General features: G+C 39.1%; 1 protein-coding gene across 1 annotated transcript; it reads left to right on the plus strand.

Annotated features, from left to right (window-relative positions):
* The first annotated feature begins 14 nt into the window (after window positions 1-14).
* On the plus strand, window positions 15-19,137 carry snx3 (sorting nexin 3). Its single transcript, XM_085431979.1, has 4 exons — window positions 15-247; window positions 14,714-14,809; window positions 15,142-15,266; window positions 18,298-19,137. The coding sequence occupies exons 1-4, from the start codon at window positions 86-88 to the stop codon at window positions 18,401-18,403; spliced, it is 489 nt and encodes a 162-aa protein (XP_085288105.1). The 5' UTR covers window positions 15-85; the 3' UTR covers window positions 18,404-19,137.
* Window positions 19,138-19,429: the final 292 nt, after the last annotated feature.

Below are 19,429 nucleotides of genomic sequence, written 5' to 3' on the forward strand. Positions count from 1 at the left end.
ATTTTGAAGGCCATCAAGGTGACGTGCATATTCTTAATCTGACTAACTTCACGCAATCCCCAGGCTGCTAGAAGGAAAGGGAGACATGGCTGAAACCATAGCTGATACAAGAAGGCTTTACACCAAGCCTCAGAACTTAAATGACGCCTATGGACCTCCGAGTAACTTTCTAGAGATTGATGTAAGCAACCCTGAGACGGTCGGGGTGGGCAGAGGCAGATACACCACGTACGAAGTCAGACTGAAGGTGAGCCTACCGTAACAAGTGCAAATGGCGCTAGCTTTTAAGCTACACACCTAAGCACGCAAACATATCTTTTCTGCAGTCACAGAAAGTTGTAATTTTTATGACATCGCGATTTTTGCCCCCACTAAGACATTCAAAGGGTCGATATTTAAAAGTGTGGGCTATTAAGAAGTATCAAATTGTCCGTTGCTAAAGGAATTAGTCGACGCTTGCTAGGAAGCTAGCAGCCTTTATCTGACTGCACGGTTACCTGACGTTACACTGTCTGCTCAACGTTGTTGGTGTACATAAAGCTGTTTGACTGCATGTTAATTAAAAGTGTTTGATAACGTGGTTAACGGAAACGGTGTCTGTGTCTTTTGACGGCGACATCGCTCCGGGAAAGAAGGGGTGTGCGCGCGCGTGTGTGTGTTTACATTAGCCTCAAGTGTTTTTCCACAGCGCAGCTGAAACATGTCTACAAATAAACTGCAGTTATATAACCTCGGTTTAAGCGAAACACATAACCTTCTCAAAGACTTAACGTCTTTCTGAACATTTGATCTCCAGCCACACCCCATTGTCCGAGTGCAAACCACAGATAACAGTATTGGTCACACTTAATGACAATCCTGAGGTGAGGACTGGCCTGTATGACTAAATGGTGCACTGGGACATAATGCGAACATTTTGGTTGGTATAGTATTTTACTTTGTAGCTTTTCTGACGTGACAAATCACCAGAAGCCTAAAGGAAAGCATACTTTTGAGTCAGCTTCTCTGGAGCTATAAAGACAGGATGTAGGATGCTGCCTGATCCTGTCCAGTTTCACCCACCCCCTTACAACACACTTCCTTCCTCCAACTTGTAGAGGAGAACAAAAGGTGTTTTGTTTTTTTTCGTATAAAGAATTATTTTTGTCACTTTACTATCTATTTGGCTGTCAGTGTACTTTTTTTTTTTTAAATGTGAAATTCTGGGATGGCAGCTAATGCTGCGTAGAAATGCAACAGTGTTGTTGAGCAATAGGTCAGGATGAGAACTGTTAGAGAGTCAGCAATTGCAAAACACATCCTGTGTATCTTTCTGTTACTGTAACTTTGTGGTCAGAGTAAAAATTAGCCTTGAATAGCTGAGGTCAGCTGATACATTTCTTTCAGTGTTGATACAGATCACTAGTAACCAAAATCAAACTATTAAAATAACAAATCATAGTCAACATTAACTCCAACACTAACCTTTGTTAGGCTTTTTGTGTCTTAAAACTGTTGCAATGTAACAACAACAAAAGAACAAATGTATCTTTTTAAGATCTGTTCTCAAAGATTAAGTGTATTTTTTTTTCCTGGGAACTTGTAATTATAGAAATAAATCACTGTAATTGCGATATTTGGCAAAATAGTTAGTTCAGTTAAGTATTTGGAAAATCTTGCAAAGAAAAGCGTCTAGACTTCTTTAAGTTACTTGAAGACGTTTCACCTCTCATCCGAGAAGCTTCTTCAGTTCAGAACTGAAACGTCTTCAAGTAACTTAAAGAAGTCCAGATGCTTTTCTTTGCAAGCTCCTTTGACTACGATGACCTGGATGACTGAGAACCTTCACAGACATATTTGGAAAATCACACTTTTTTTTTTTTTTTGCCTCTGTCCACAACTGCTGTGGATTTTAATTAAACTCTCCAGATGTGATAGAACTGCAATGATGCACCTGCATCCTCATGACTTGGTGACAGCTTTAATTCAAGAAGCCTTGAACCAATTTTTATACATTTTCCCATTTTTAGATGCTCAAAAATAATTAATAACTGACTGACATTTTCTTTGTCAGATGAGATCTGTTCCCTTGTTGTTTTATTGCAAATTAAGCAGATGAAAAACAAAGATGCTGACGCAAGTAAAGGAGGGCAATAGGTTGAAAACCTAAAATAAACCTAACAGAGAGATGGAAATGATCAGACTGGCCAAATCAGCAACACCAAAAGGTCTGAAAGACTACAGAATACAACTAAAATAGGGGGTTTCCATGGTTAAGGAAAGCAGCTTCACAACATCTAACCAAGCCACGAGGCGGTCTACAGTCAAGAGATACCTTCATAAATGTAAATAACAAAGGGTTTACAACAAGGTGCAAATCACTGGTTGCACTCAAGTACAAGCAGCCCTGATTAGACTGTCAGAAACCATCTAGAAGAGTCTGCATAGTTTTGAAATAATATTTGAAACACGCAAACAAGATGAACTTGTACCAGAATGACTGGTGTGCATACTTCAATCATACTTGAAGAGAAAATAATGGAGAGGGAGAGAAGTGGCTCATGATCTAAAGCATGCCATATTACCTGTCAAACATGGTGGAGACATTTTTTTATGGCACTTTCATGTATGACTGTCAGTGGAATTAGTGTTTATTTATTATGTGACTGTTGAAAAGTAGCAGAATGAATTGTGAAGACTACAGGGCTATACTTTCTGCTGAGATTCACTCAAAAGATCCTGCAAAATGGATTGAACAGTACTTCATAGTGCAAATGAGTAGTGTCCCAAATCACACTGCAAAAGCAGCTCAAGTGTTTCTCAACTCAAAGAAATATTGTGAAGTTCTTTTTTTTCCTTCAAGTCGGTCTCCAGATCTAAAGTAAATAGAGCATGCTTTTCACTTGCTGAAGACAGAGCTAAGGTTAGAGAGATCAGTTGGACACCTTTTGGAGCAAATGTGTCAAAGCAAGTCACAGGATGAAACAGCATATTAAAAGCACTCCTTAAAATGGTTAGCTTCTATAATTACCTTAGAGCCTCTAGAAATTTATATGTATAAAATGTCTGTAAATCCCCTGAAAGTCTGCATTTCTATCGTGTCTCGATAGTTTGATTTATAGTCCACTGTGGTTGTGTCCTGAGACAAGAGTTGTGTCATTTTCCAAATACTTATGGACCTAAATGTATCTGGCAATCCACCTTTGAAACATCAAACCTGCTTAAATCTGCAAATGCTTTTCTTTGATCCTGTTTATGGCACAGTACCCACAGTGTTGATAGGATAAATGTCTTACAAAATAAAAATGTAAATATAAACTAAAGGTTGCTTGCTCTATTATTGGAGTTTTAAATCATATCATACATGGAAACGGGAGTTGACGTGGTTGTCATAAAACTATAGATTTTAAGAGTTTTTTAGAACAATGAAAAGTTTGAACGTTTTTTATTTCAGTGACAACTTAGCAGTCTGCCTGTGCTGATAATCTCAGTGAAAGCTCCATGGTGAACAACTTGGACAACCTTGGACCGTTTGATTCAGCTGCTGCTGCTTTTGTCAGATATTAAATGTCATGCCTACATCAGGAATTTTGTGAGAATGTTAAAATATAAGTCTTATTTGACATGCAGACACAACAAGCAGGCAGTTAGATTCACGAGAAACGAAAAAAAGACACATTTTAGCTGGGTTAGCCACGAGGTAAACTTTGTATTTTTTACAGTATTTTCAAGCTTTAAGAACTCCTTTTAAAGGCTTGTCAGTTTTGCCACATAAGCCAGGCAATTTTGTATAAATGTAACTATTATTGGACCTTTTGTGTTCGATTTTAAATACACAGACTGTCAGACAGTCACTATAGGCTCATCTGATTGCTCCATCTCCTCATCTCTAAATTGTCATCTTGGTTGACTGACACCCCTATAGTTACTGGCCCGGAGTATTTAGATTGGTTACCAGCCCTCAAGTATTTAGTCGTTTTCCTTTACCTTTAAGAAACGAGTTGAGAGGAGAGAAGCTGTCTCCAGGCATTAGCGTTGAATATAAGGCTACTGTACTTGATTAGCGTGTAATAATTAGCATATGCGTGTAATCAGCATTATTGTGCACCTCATAGCCCTGTGTGACCCTGCTTTGCATAAGACCACAGAAGAAGCGGTGCATCCCTCACTTCTCAACAAACGTGGTGTCAACTTAGCTTTGCTTCTCTCCTTCTCCTTTCTTTAGCTTTCTTTGGAAGCGTTTTACTCCATCTCCAGCCATTAAAGAGTGTTTGCCACAAGGCCTAGGTCTGGAATGCGTAGTGTTTGCTTTGCCCCTTCATTGCTTTTTTTCCCCTCTTTCCCCCTCTTCATCTACCTTTCTTTTAATATTTCAGAATACTTGAAATATATCATCTCATTACTCTGTACTGTTTCCGTTCCTAACCTTTTCCCCTGTTCTCACTGCTGTCCCGCTATCCACCCCGAAATCGAGAGAGCTCTTGTGGCCGCAGTGAGAGAGTCTGCCTAATCCCCTCATTGAGAAAAGAGAAGAATTGAACCAGGCCAGGGTGGCTGGGTGGGTGTGTGTGTGGTGAGGGGGAGCTGGAGCATTTACTCCCCATCCTCACCCTCCAACTCACCCCCCCACCCATGGGAGGGCAGAAAGCCACCCCCTCACCAGATTTCATCCTGTTGCTTACTTTCCCATTTTACTCCCAGCTGTGTGCAGTCACTTTCCTGGTTCATACCGTGTTACCGTTGTTCCCCATGATAACTGAAATCATGAAGTTTGCTCCGAGACTGTTGAAATAAGAGTCATTCAGTTTGCCTGTGACTCACCGGCGGTGTTGGGATGCTCACAAAGTTAGTGGCGAGACAAATTGTTTAAACATTGTTTGCTGTGAGGCATAGTCACTTGTTGGCAGACGGGCCTGCGTTTGGCGTTTGAAATTAATGGGATCAATCTCTCACTCTATGCATCAGTTTTTTAACGAAGTGGAAGCTAAGTTCACACCGAAAGGAGGCGGATATCTCATTTTGCATGAGCAGACTCGTAATGTCGGGGGTCATGCTGAAACAATGGATATCTGTTCCAATCCAAATCCCTTCGTTTTAAGGGTAGTTTTTGAAGTGGCTTATGGTTGCTTTTTTTATGCTTCTGCACATGTTTCATGTTCCTAATGGAGAGAGTTGTTTTTCATGAGTCCTATCATATCACCTTAATGGTCTTTTACTTTTTTCTGTGTAGTGTCTGGTTTGGCGGACCCCCCTCCCCTCAATACAGCATAGTGTATTTGTTTGGACCCTCAGCAAACAGGGGGTTGGAGCTGGGATGGGGGTGTATGTGTGTGGAGTAGGAGGAATGGGTGATGGATATTATCAAAATTTTAGTTGGTTCCCATCTCATCCAGAGAGCACATTCAGGGGAGCGAACTTTGGGATCTCACTTTGTTTATGGATAGGAGTACATAAAAGGGCTCTTATAGCGGTGTCTCCCACTCTCACTCAGTCTTCTACCCCTCCTCTTCTCTTCTCCCATAGCTTCTCCCTCTCTCTTTCTTTCTCTTTTCCATTTGGGCACCAGGGTGAGGGCGGGGGCCTTTGGTCATTAATAAAATGGGGAGAGATGGTGTGTGTGGGTGTGTGTGGATTGTGGGGGGAGGAGGGGAGGCTTGTCAGGCACAGTCAAGTGTAATCCAAAGTCTACAGCATCCTCTTCGACAACTATTTTAATGGAAATGGGGAACATATTGTATCAAGGCTACCATATCCTACTTGAAATGACAGTATCAAAAGTGGGAGTTGATACTATGGCAACAAAGCAGCTTTTTGCCAGCTAGGCGAGTCGGAGAGAGGGTAGGCTGTCAGGCCGCAGAGGCCGGCAAGCGAGGGAACGAGTGAGAGAGTACATGGAGAGGCAAGAGCAAGAGACCCATAGCCCCAACTCTTTTGTTCGGGGTCTTTTTTTCCCATTTTGGAATATGATGCAATGAGATGGTATTATGTTGCCATTTTTAATGCTATTATTCTGAAAGGGGACTATATGGGAGGGGTGAGAAGGGGGCATGGGGGAGGTTTAGGATGTGCACTCTCAAACTTGACTTAATCCATCCTGCTAAAAGCTAATGCATGGTGGCCTTGAACTATTCTCTCAGGAGATGAGTGATCTTTGTCCCCTCTCTCCCTCTCTCTGTGTCTCGCTGTTTTTAAGGGTTCTGCCTCTTTTCAACCCATTTTCAATGAGCCTAAGGTATTGTGTCCCACACATTATGAATCACATGCTCTTCCTATGGAGCGTAGATTGCACCTTGAACACTCATAATTGAAAGTGAAGCAAGCAGATCCACTTTGAAGGAGGTACATGTAGCTTTATGCTCCTATTTTAATGATGTCTAAAAATCTATTTTTCCACCTTTGCTTTTAATGTGGCCATTAATTTCTCATTTCTGTATTTTTCTACCTTTGCAAATGTCCTATTTGTGCCTTTTGCTTGCTGTTTTGTCTGGCTTTCCTCTTGTATCTGTCTTTTACAAAGTGAGGAAAGCATCTTTTTTTTTTCTTCTTTTTTTTTTTGTGTCCCTTTTAAAAAAAAAAACAAAAAACAAAAAATCAGTTAATAAAATCCTAAGACCTGACTGGGTGTGGGCTGGTCCCCTGTTCTGATCACTGTGAGGGGTTAGTAAGTTGATACACCCTGGTCCTAACCTCTAACCAGCCGTGAAAAGAACAGAGGCCGGGGAAACCTGATCTTTGACTTGTAGAGCTCTCACGCACCGCCTCTTTCTATGTGTTCGTGTTAGAGAGAGAAAGCATGAGTGAGACCTCTCATTTTTCAGTTCTGTCGTTTTCGTTCCTCCCCTTGTCCTGAAAGGCCAATCTCTTAATCACAGGGTTATGGTGGGTGAGGGAACTGAAAGGCCAGGTGACTTTCTTTCCTTACACTCTCACTGCTTGCTTCATTGTCTTGAGATAAGTGGTCCGGGTTCTAGTGTGCATACAAGCAGGCTCGAATGCTTTGGACTATTATATTTACATTGTTAAATGTGTGACTGGTCAAATCCTGTGCCTAACACCTGTGCCTGCATACCTCCTCTGTCAATGTGTGCTCGCACATGGATAAGTGTTTTCTGTGTTCACGTGATGGGATTAGAGTCACGGCGGTGGCAGATTACCTGTAACTGTGATCTGTTGTGGTGGGGATTAACTTTGTGGCGCTCCATGCTGTGAGGTAACATGACGCAGCAGGGACGAACCACGGTGAGAGGAGAGCGGAGTTAATGCTAGAGCACTGGGGCGATAAAGCTAAGATAATCCACTTCTCCTGTGACCTGAGAACGAGGAGGAGTGAGGGGTTCATTGACAGCTTCACCTGGAATGAACTTGAAATAATTGAAAAAGGAAGTTTTTTGGTGGGCTGTTTAGTCACACACAAAAAAAACAGTTGAAAGAGGGAGTGGCAGATATTGTGCCCAGTGTAAGGAAATACTCCTACAGTTAATACAGTGTCACCTGAACCAGGTTATTTCACTTGGTTTTATGTTTTAAATGTAATAAATGTGGCCTTATTTATTTAAAATAATCTTACGAATTTCCTTTTTTATGTATAGTCCAGGCTCTGAATATTACATCAGTTAATATTTATTGATGTGATTTGGCGTATTCGTCCTAAGGGGGGAAAAGGGGGACTAAACTTTGTTTTCAAATCAGCTTGTTTATAACCCCAATTCCCAAAAAAATATTGCGATCCTTTGTGATTTGTGAATAAGACAAAGTTGAAAACTGTTCTGTGGTCAGACACATTGAATTCATCATTGATTCAAACTCTTTTTGGAAAACATGAACGCTGCATCCTCTCAACTAAAGAGGAGTGTGACCATCTGACTTATTATCAGCACTCAGTTCAAAAGCCTGTATGCATGTGGTATGGGGGTGTGTTAGTGGAATTGGCAGCTTGAACATCTGAAAGGCCAGCATCAATGATAAAAGGTATATACAGGTTTTAGATCAACGAATTCTCCCATATAGATAAGGTCTTTTTATGGAATTCCTTGCACATTTTGGCCAAGACATTACTAAACGCCATAGCATAGCTATTACAATAAATCAGTTTCACAAAAACAACAACAACATCTTTTTAATCTAGGGCTATGCTTAATCCATGCCTGGGAAACTGATCCAGTGTCCTAACTGCTGTTTTTCAAGGAATTGAATGCTTGGCAGTTTCAGGGTTAGTGCATTCACAATGTAAATAGCTTGCATGTGGTGCAGAATGGACTAAGGAGTTTGACCTGCAGTTGTGTTGGTTTTTTTTTTTTCAATCTTTACTTAATGTCCATGTAAGCCTTGTATAGTTGACCTGAAATAACTGAGGAGTGACCTTTAAAGTACTATAAGTCTCTGTGACACAAACAGTATCTGCTATTTTCATATATGTGTTTTGTTGCCTATCAGTTCACATATTTCTGCCTGTCTCATCTGCCATGTAAATTAAACATTGAAAAATAAATCTTTCAGCAGTTACATCATTAAATACCAATGCCTCAACTCCATTCAGTAAACTCTTACGTTCACTACTTGGGCATACTTGTGTCAGTGTTGAGGGATCAGTTATTCCTGCAATTTCAGTTAGAAATTCCAGTTAGATTAAAACACAAAAATGTCTGCAGAGTCATGAAAACTTGTTAGAAAAAAGGCAGAGCAAACCGCTAGAAAATGGTTAAGCTAAATGTAAATGGACAGGTACTTGTATAGCACCTTTCTCCTCAGTTTGAGCACTCAAAGAGCTTTCTACTACAACTCTCATTCACTCAATCCCATACATTCATGCAGTGCTTTTATCTATGCCTAAGCACTTTTATCTAACGTTTATATGCACTCAAACTCTGATGGATGCAAAAAACATTGGCAATTATCAGTATCAGGGTTTAGTATCTTGACTGAAGATACTTCTACAGATGGACTGGAGTAGCTGGAGATTGATCCACCAACCTTTCACTTGGTAGACAACCTACTCTACCTGCTCTTCCACAGCCACCTCAGAAGCTTTTATTATATGTTGGCATACAGGGCTTTCTTATTTACTGCAGTTTATTAGTGTTGTTGCATCCTGTCTGTGAAACGTTAATAATTCTTTGCAGATTTCTGACATAGAGAGGTCCATCGCTGGATCTTATATTATGCGTTATTATGCTGACAAGTTAATGTATACAAACCTTTTAGTTGTACACAGGTGATTTGTGCCCTCTAGTGTGTATCAGTTGCAGTTTTGAGGTGATCCATTTGACAGTTATGAAGTCCTGTGAGATTGAAAAGGAAACGGTCAGCTGAGAATATCCTATAAGATAAACGATCAATAGATGGCCAACTTTACTGTAATACTGAAATGGTTGGTAAGAAAGCAAAAGAAAATTGTGTTCAGCTGAACTCATAAATAAATCAGGAAAACTCAATGGACCAAAAGCACTGACTTTTTAAGTGAGATCACCTGTAATAGTATTCAAATCCACATTTGGAAGACGGTGGGGTATATTGATGAAGGGGTCATGTGAAAGATCAGTGTGTCTATACGAGTCCAGATTTTAACCCAATCATCAGCTCAAGAAAACATTCTGTGCGATTGAGTAAATTGCCCAGGTAGCATTTATTTTACAGTTAAACATCAAACCAGTCGTGGTTGATGGGCGACTCTCTTCATCATTGCTAAGGATGTGACAGATGAGTTTGTTCTTGCCCACTAAACTCGGGTGGGATCCATAATTTTGAAGGTTGAGGATAGGACAGAGCAAAGACTGAAGAAAACAAATGCCCATATTTTTCCCATTCAAACACCACAAGAGGAGTCTCAAGGGCAGAAAATGTGACTTAGTTTTGCAGATCAAGGGAAATAAAAAGGAAAAAGACTGAAAAGGGGAGACCATGAGAGAGAGAAATGACCACTCCTGGTCTTCCTCCTCTTCAATTAGTCTTGCATAGAGCAGGCAAAGCTTCCAACCTCTCTAGTATCTCTGCTCCTTCTTTATGACCACGTACACCCACCTCCTTTCTCTTTTGTTCAGCCATTTACTCAGCCTTCTAGTTAACTCTCCATCCCCTTTACCGCACACAGTCACAGTCGTCTGCTTATCGATCAGTCTGCTGCTCGCGCTGTATTCATGCTGCACCTACTTGCTCAATTGCTTTGCTCTTGTGATTCCTTCTTCCATGAATTCTGACCTTCTGTGAATGTAGCCTGCCAATGAAATGCTCACTCACTCCCTCCTTGTTTGTACATTGTCATGGGATGGCCATGTGCTGTCAGGAATAGTGAAGAGCTTTGGCATTGTGCCGTAATGTGCTGTTTGCTTCAATGTTCTCTGTCAATGTCGAAACATCTCCTCTTTTTTTAAAATGAAATTCACTCTCAAGTGCTTGTCAACAGCAACTTGGAATTATGCACACATCTGTGTGAACGCACAAAAAAATGGCAAAGCATTCTGAGTGGGACAGACCTTGGTTAGCAAAATGTGGAATTTCTTTTCGCCTTGAGGCCAATTTCAATTTTCTGTTCGGTTTGGTTCGATTTGAAGGAGTTTTTTGTTTCCCCCCCCCCCCCCCCCTCCTTTTTTTTTTTTTTTTTACTAAGTTAGAGTAGATAAGACAAAGCTATGCCCAAAACCAAGTCAATAAAACCTTCCTCTCTAGCTCTTTCAAGTTAGCTCAAGCTCTCCCTGAAAGCTTTTTAGTGATAATTTTCTGATATTCATATGATTGCCACAGAAAGTACAAACCTTTGTTTTTAGTTATCACATTTTCTTAAAACATGTTTCCAATAAATGAATGTCTTGGTGAGTTTGTTAACTCTTGGGGAACACTTAGGGCTGTTCGATATAACGATATATATCGGATGACGATATAAAAACATCTATCGTTTCATTTTATGCTATCGTTTGTTTCGTGGTGTCGCAAAATAAACTGTTTACGGCAATATTTTTTTCCACCGTTTTGATGGTCACTGTAGTGGCTATATTAATTTCTTAAAGTTCTCTCTTTCTCTTATTTTTAATATAACCACACTACTGACGGACAAGCGCCTGTTTTGGTTAGCAACAACAACGGTAACACCATCGCGTGTCCGCTTGTTTATGTTCCACATAAACCTTTCACAATAAAGCTCAAGATCCACTTGAGACTTTTCAAAATAAACTGAATCACGTGAAAGAGCAGATTATTTACGGATGAGAATCAAAAAAAGAGCTGCCAGGTGCTAAAAAATAAACCTTAGACTCAAACGTTAGAACAGGCTTTTCCCCGCAGCACGCCTTGTAATAAATACTCACAAAGAAAACGGCGGCCGTTACAACTTATGTCTAAAAATGTATCGTTTAATGCATCTGTTAAAACTAGAGATGGACCGATCCGATATTACGTATCGGAATCGGTCTGATACTGACCTAAATTACTGGATCGGATATCGGAGAAAAATAAAAAATGTAATCCGATCCATTAAATATCACGAAAGCACCTCACAAAACTTGCAACACGCCGTAACTCACCTCAGAACGTATGCATCACGTGATAGAGCAGCTGTGGCATGCAGGACCTGTCGGTGGTCTGGATAGCATGTGGAGCTTTGCTAGCAACCTGGCATTTCATCTCCGACAAAGTTATCCCCGAGAGAAGTAAAGCACGTGTGTAAGTCCATCTCTGAATGTTTGTAAAGCATTCCTGCCTTAAGCTTAACGAGCGACTGCCTCTCCTGCTGCTACTTCAATCATGAAACTGCTTAACGATCAGCTGATCGGCTTTTCTGTCGCGAGTCTGTCTCTCGTTTGTTTTTGGTCCACTTTGCGCCAGAAAGAGCAAACCAGCGGCTGAACAACAGCAGCACGTTTAAGCTTGATAAGCTGTTGTTAGAATTTATTTAATATTAATTTCTACACCAGGATCTTTTTTCTACGTAGCTGACTGCTGGTAACTGTGCAGGGGCGGATCTAGCAAAGTTTAGCCAGGGGGGCCAATAGGGCATTAACTGGGAAAAGGGGGCACAAAGACATACTTTTCTTTCTTATTCTCATTTAAAATGTCTAGCTTTTAATAAATAATTATCTGACACCCAAAGTTTTAATTTGATGTAAAATGAATAGAAGTCAATTACTGTACATAGTGACTATTAAGTCTAATATATATATACCCTAGTAAGCTATAGTACTTTTTACTTTGGGAAGGTACCATCTGTGCAGTCTGCAATTTTGTTGAAGAAAGATGTTGAATCTATTTAATATTTCTTGAAAAATAATTGATTTCTGTGCATTTTTTTTCACACTGCATCAAATTAAGGTTGATTACGTCGATTAAGCATCATGAGGTGGAGCGTGAGGGGTGGTTCCCTATTTTTTATTTATTTAATTTTGTTGTTGCTGGGAGTTGGAACCCTATTAGTTAGGTTGCTTAATATTTACGCTAAGTACTCTTTAAAATACCAGAATAGGGAGGATGGTGTAGGTCTAAGTTTATTAGATTGATCAGTATTGCTGAACTATGAAATATTTTTTTTGTATACAGGTATAACAGAATAGCTTTAGTGTAGTTGTTGTTTTAAACTTGAGTATGAACTTATACAAAATGCAGCAAGATATTTAAAAAAGCAGTTTTGTTGATTAAAAAACACTATATCGGATTCATATCGGTATCGGCAGATATCCAAATTTATGATATCGGTATCGGTATCGGACATAAAAAAGTGGTATCGTGCCATCTCTAGTTAAAACACTCGACTCCAGCTACATGACGCACAGCTGGGAACACTTCCGGCAAGTCGAGCTGCCCGAGATTCACAGAATTTACAGAAAATGTTATATTTTTGTGATTTATATCGTTATCGGGACGATAGAATTCTTATATCAGGATATGAGATTTTGGTCATATTGCACAGCCCTAGGAACACTTCCAACAGTACAGAGATACTGCTTTGCAGTTTGGTGGTTGTATCAAATAAAAGTACCCAGTACACTTGAAATAACAGAATTGGCCTAATATAGCAAACGAAAACAGAACTACAACTAGTGATTATTTTATTATCAATCAATCCGTCTGGGTTTTTTTTTTCTTCCTCAGTTGATTTAATATTTACCTGTTTTTGGTGGCGTTTACAATTGCGTGTGTAAACATCCCACATATAGAATTGAATGAATTTGTAGGCATGTAGAGTGAGGTCATGTTAACAAATCAATAAAATGTGGCTTACATCCACCAAGGTCTTTGTGGTCAACTTAATGTTTTATTTGTAAAAAATTAACAAAAACTTTGAAAGTGTGGTTGTTACAAATACACCGTATATTATCAACATATAAAAAAGTATTGTATGAAGATTTAAAATATGTCACATTTAACCCCTGACCTCTCTTCTCAAGGTCAGTAGTGAGTGAGCAGAAGGTCAAAGTGATAATAATGGTATACAGAGCTGTATAGATCAGGTATTTGGAGTATCCAATGCCAGCTTTTTATTATAACTTTATGTACATTAAAGTGACAGGTTAGAACTGTTTAAATAACAATTTTAGTACATGTATAATGTACCTGAATAAGAATTATTTTTTCAGAAAGTAAATTACACTTCAGATTTCTTTGTTTCTGGATCTGGAGGCTTTGTCTAAGCAGGGAAACCTATTGTTTAGGAGACCACTTCAATGAGTTCTTGCAGCTTCAACGCTGGTATAAATGGTATGGAGCTGTGGTGATGACTCTGTTTGCATGAAAACCCATCGATACAGTGAGTGAGTAAATCTGCGATAGACTGGTGACTTGTCCAGGGTGTATCCTCTTCACCTGGTGTCAGCTTGGATGCAATTCCCACGGCACTGAAGTGGACGAGAGAGCAAGAAAATGGATGGATATGAAATGTCAGACAGTAGTACTCAGCTTTGAGTGCTCAGTCAAAAAGCACTATATAAGAATGAGTCTGTTTAACATTTGCTTGCTTAGTTTGAGCAACAGTCAGAAGTAAAAATCAATCCCATAGTTGCTGATCAGTTTTCTTTTTATTTTCCATTCTTTTGAGCTTTAAAATAAAGATTTACTTTATCACATTGTGGTGATAAATCCATAACTTTATTTAAATAAAACGGGCATCATTTTCATTATCCTCACCATCAACCTGTAGGAACAGCAAAGTGTCTTAGTAAGCCACCTCCACGGTGGGATTGAGTCTCCAAAATTATATTAATTATAACTATTCTCTCACTCATTGGCTTGATGGCGATGTCCAGAATCTCCCATTAGTGCTTGATTACTTTGAAATCTGGTATCTGGTTACAGATTAGGATTTTCTTTGTTGTTGTCCTTGCACTTAGTGCCGACTCATGTCCTACGGACAGGTTCATAATCACTTTTATTCATCAGGATAAAAGTGATTACTTGGGACAGCTTTTAATGGATTTTGCAGTGATCTGTCCCTCCCCAGAGGGCAAGTGGACTCGAAGCATGGCAGTAAAATGCAAAAAGAGATATGTGGGGGGAGAAATCATCCACACAAACTGGATTTTCCTATCACTTGCTAAACGATTCAATCGATATTTCTTGAACTCAGCTTTCTGAGCTTTACTTTGAACCACTCTGACTTACCTGAAATTTTCTTAGTGTATATCAAACTACTTCTTGAAAAACTGTGATTTCATTTGAATAACTGCAGCCAGAGTTTAAGGGCAATTTCTTTGTAAATCACAACAGCTCTTAAAAGTGACACCTGTAACAGTCTGCGGCTTGTGTTTGTCCATAGACCAACCTACCCATCTTCAAGCTGAAGGAGTCTTCTGTACGGAGGCGGTACAGCGACTTTGAGTGGCTCAGAGCGGAGCTGGAGAGGGAGAGCAAGGTGAGCCATTGAAGTGAACTCCACACAAAGGCTGCTCGAGTACTTAGCTTATCAAATCAGCATATAACATTGACCACATCTGCAGTGTTTTGCTATGAAAGAGAAGGGAGTTTTGTGCATCTTTGGGTTGTTAAAGAACATTTTCTTCCCTGTCTAGGTTCAGCCCATAAACAGTTTCAGAAATGACACACAAAAAGCATTGACAAAACCCATATTTAAATAGTTTGAGTTGTTCAAATTTCTCATAATTTATTGTAACAATTAAAAACTTTTAATTTTGCTCTTTCTTTCTTTTTCTTTTTTTCTTTCTAATGGGAAATCTGTTCTCTCAGGTGGTTGTACCACCTCTCCCGGGGAAAGCTCTTTTCCGGCAGCTTCCTTTCCGAGGAGATGATGGCATATTTGATGACTCTTTCATCGAGGAGCGGAGACAGGGTCTGGAGCAGTTTCTCAACAAGTAAGCCTGTCCACGTCTCAGTCTTTATCCATTCTCCCACAATGCGTCCATGAGGTTAAAACAATTTCTTCTTAACAATTTCTTCTTTGCAGCTGCAGTCGTTTTCCGCTTCTGCCGTTGCTAGTTTAATTATTTATTTTTTTTATTTAACTCTGACGAACAATGAAGCACGTTGTGCAATAACTAGATTCAACTTTTTCACTTCTCTTCATATTGTTAACAAACTGAACCCTCGGAGACGGGCAGGTCTTTTTCCTCACTATCCTCCTTAAATCTCCTTTATAATTACCTCGCAAAGGACAAGAACAACCAAAGAGGACTCAAGTGCGCACCCCCACAACATAATTTTTCCCACATTTGTTTTGTTGTTGATGTGTAATTTATGTTAATTGCAGCTCAAATTACAGCGCGTGGTTCCACGGGATGGTGTGTGCACCTCTGCTTATTTTTGATCCAGCATGTCCTCGTTTTCAGCTGCGGAACAATAAAAGTTACAGTCTGATTGTAATTATTTGCTTTGATTGCAGACTTGGCCATTATCTTTGTTTCATGTGCAAATGCTTCAATGTTTCCTGTTGGAATATTAAGTGTGCAAAGACAGTTGAGGAAAATTAAAATCCATAAATGTTTTTTTTCTTCTTCATTTATTTATTTATTTATTTATTTTTAAAGGAGACAAGAATGTGTTGGTAATTAAGATTTCTCCCTCCCGTGCTTTCTGTGAATGAAACACTGCTGTTAATCATATTATTGTTCAGACTTAACACCGGCTGATGTGGCTGGCAGCATTGTTAAATCTGTGATTGAGAGCATTGTGAAGAGGAAATCTTTTGGAATGCTAAACATGATTATCCCTGCAAAATGAGTGAGGAGGAGGAGAAGAGCGAACAATCTTTTTTTTTTTTTTTTTATGATAGGCTAGTCCTACATAATGCTGGCTTCAGGTAAGAGGAAATGGCTTAAAGATTGTAAACATGCTCCTGCTGCGCCTTACGTCCAGATCAACATTTCCAAACCTATTAAACAGTATTTGTTGGTAGCTAGCCTGATGTTTCCGGTGACTGCCCTGGTATTTGACCTCTGGCTCAGTCCCTTTGCTGCTTAATTTGTATGAAATATTTCCTATCAGAGGTTAAGATGCATGCATACAGTGCGTGTAGTCTTATCATTTTGATGTGTTCTGAGCAGTTTGTCGTTTACAAAAAGAGCCGTTTAAGGGTCTCAGGTGCACTGGCTCATTCTCGTTAAGCCGCTTTGCGTCATCTGAAGGGACATTGAGGGAAACTCGATGTCAGAGTGGCTTTAACAGAGCCCCAAACATCCAATATTTTCCACAAGAACTACCACTCTGACTGGGAGGGGGGTCATAAAATATTGATTCATTTAAGTCCTACTGGGATTTAAAGACGTTTGAGAACACCAAATACTCCAGAGCCTCTTATCAATCCCTCAAACTAGGATCAGAGTAACTTTGTGAAATAGTGGAAGGAGACAGGCAGTCTGCTAGTTTTCCTGTTTGCCTTGGTGTGACTTAATTCTATATCTTTGCTCATTTCTGAGTCAAAAGGGGGAAAACGGATTACTACTCCCAAGTGAACAGTTTTTGTGACTGTCAATGTGTTTGTAAATGTGAGATAAAGTTGTCGTAAATTTACGGTTAAATGGCAAATTCAAATAAGAGTTACTCTTTTTCACATTTTTGGCCGATTAGGGAAATGTACTGTGCTGTACATTACTATATGTGGCAATATAGTTTATAATAATATCAATGATATATAACAGTAACTTTTAACCATTAAACTACCGATATGTTAACTAGATCAGTTCAGATCAGCTCTTTATTCTCCATTAGTATAAATTACTTTAGTGTAATTATTTTTCAGAGTAGTTTAAATTATTTGTTAGTGAATCAGTGACATTGTTGACTGAAATCTATCCCAAATCGAAACTGCGCACTAAATTTAAACAGGTTTGACTTTGAATGCACTCATATAATATAATATAGTATAGTATATTTTAGAGACCGTAGGGAGATGACAAGTTAAAAGGGTTCAAACAAAGGTGGGAAATTCTTTGCCTTTCACACACACAAAAATAAGAGTGTTATAACTGTTTATAAATGGTGCCCATGTAACTTCAGGAATGCCTAATTGAAGTTGTGCACTTATTGTAGTGTTTGAAGTTCATTCTGTGTCGTCGGTGGTTAAGACACTGAACAGTGAATGAGAAGCAGCTTTTAATGACAGGCGAGTACCTAGATGTGTTATTAAGCAGTGTTAGCTTGTAAAACTTTTTGTAGTTTGACCGTTTTTTTTTTTTTTATTGTTTGGATTTTTGTTTTTAAACTACATGTTTGTTTTGTATCTTGATCAGATTTTGTATTGCTGTTACTGCACTTACCTATTCTTACATATTTTACTCTGTTTTGTTGTACGACTGCTTCTTTGTGAAAGTAAATTTTACTTACCTACTCAGCTTGCTTATTAACTAAATTTAACAAAAGTTATACTTAAATGTTTTCCCCCCATATGCCACAGTGGCACTTTTGAAGGATGTGGCATATATGTGTAAATATATACTTTAAAACGCAGTTATACTCAGTAAAATTCTTTTAAAAGCATTGTATCAATCCTTATGCATTTACATGTTACTGGAGTCTGATAGGATTGAAATACAGCAAAACACCTGACATGACCAGTTTATTGTGCAGGCTGTAAATAACCCATTAAAAGTGGGCGAGTCACTTTTTTTTTTTTTTTTTTTTTTTTGTCCTTTTTTTTTTTTTTTTTTTTTTAAAGCATGCACACAAAAGATATCATCCTTTAGAAATACTTGCATAAAAATGTTGAATGCTAAATAATTGTCCTTCTAGCACAATTTATAAAAAAAAAAAAAAAAAAAAAAAAATCCCCACACTTCTCACGTCCATTTCAGTAATTCATGCAAAATCTTGTTTCCTGTTTGTGCTCATCCCTGTTTAAACTCATCAAAGCTTCATGTTTGAATGTCCACTTTTGCTTTTGTTTTCCAGAGTGGCCGGTCACCCTCTAGCTCAGAATGAGCGATGCCTGCACATGTTTCTACAGGATGAGTCTGTTGACAAGAACTACACCCCATCCAAAATCAGGCAAGCCTGAGGGAAAGAAAAATAAATAAATAAATGGATGGCTCTGCTTGGCCTGGTCTCTCTCTCAGCCCTGCTCAGCCTCGCTTGGCCCAACAACCCAAAGCTCTTTTCACTGCTCCAGGTTTCTCTCAAACAAACATTTTATTGACAATATCGCCCATCCCCCCCCCCCCCCAGAAAAATTATATAATTCACTGCCTCTTTTAGTTTAGTTATCCTGATCGGTGTTTGTTTTCACCTTCTAATCAGAGTCAAGAATGTTCGACACGTAACTGTGGTTGAAAGTAATTTATAGCAATTTCTTTGTCTGGAAATGCCACTAACATGGATATATTGATGTATTTATCATTTAGCTATGTCTTAAATATATTCATTTATATAGTAACATTGAATGAGTGTTCTGTATATGCAAAGCTCTCGTAATGACCCACAGCGTTTCTCGTCCAGTACGGCATGTTGCTCACCACCGACCTACCAACTAAACACAAAAAACACACATGCAACGACGGGCGTTGACTTTCAAATCACACTTAGGTGTTCTTCTCCGAAAAAGGAGGCGTGCATATGTGTGCGTGTGTGTATATTGACCAGCACCTGCCCAATTATCACAAATGATTTTCTAGCAAGAGATTTACACAGAGGGAACTGCAGTATTTCTACTGGCTATATGCATTTTGAGATTTGTATACTGCTGTGCCATTTTTGTTTATTTTGAATATTTTCCAATAAAATAGGTGAAACGTCTCCACGTGTGAGTGCATTTGTTGTCGCTTCGGGCCGTTTGCCTGTCTCGCTACCCGCTCTGGACAGTCAGTCAGGACCAGTGCAGTCATCCTAACTTTATTGTACCTGTTTAATAAATACTGTGCAAGATGTATAAGGACTATAGCTATTCAAAGACAGCCCTGAGTTTGGACTTGCACTAGAGTGAGCCATGCTAAAGACACAAATGATGCAGTCTATGACTTGTGACAGATTAAGCTTGAATTAGTACAACATGTATTTGGGCCAGGTCACTATGCTTAATGAATGCAAG

Source organism: Copadichromis virginalis, linkage group LG15 (genome assembly GCF_057382275.1).
Source record: "Copadichromis virginalis isolate Kocher_CV1m ecotype Utaka linkage group LG15, C_Virginalis_male_GT1.1, whole genome shotgun sequence".
NCBI lineage: Eukaryota > Metazoa > Chordata > Actinopteri > Cichliformes > Cichlidae > Copadichromis > Copadichromis virginalis.

Bases quoted from the DNA above. Each gene is read 5' to 3' on its own strand.
- snx3 (XM_085431979.1), top strand. From the start codon at position 86: ATGGCTGAAACCATAGCTGATACAAGAAGGCTTTACACCAAGCCTCAG. The intron at 248-14,713 runs GTGAGCCTACCG...GTTTGTCCATAG, and splicing joins CGTACGAAGTCAGACTGAAG to ACCAACCTACCCATCTTCAA. The intron at 15,267-18,297 runs GTAAGCCTGTCC...TTTGTTTTCCAG, and splicing joins CTGGAGCAGTTTCTCAACAA to AGTGGCCGGTCACCCTCTAG.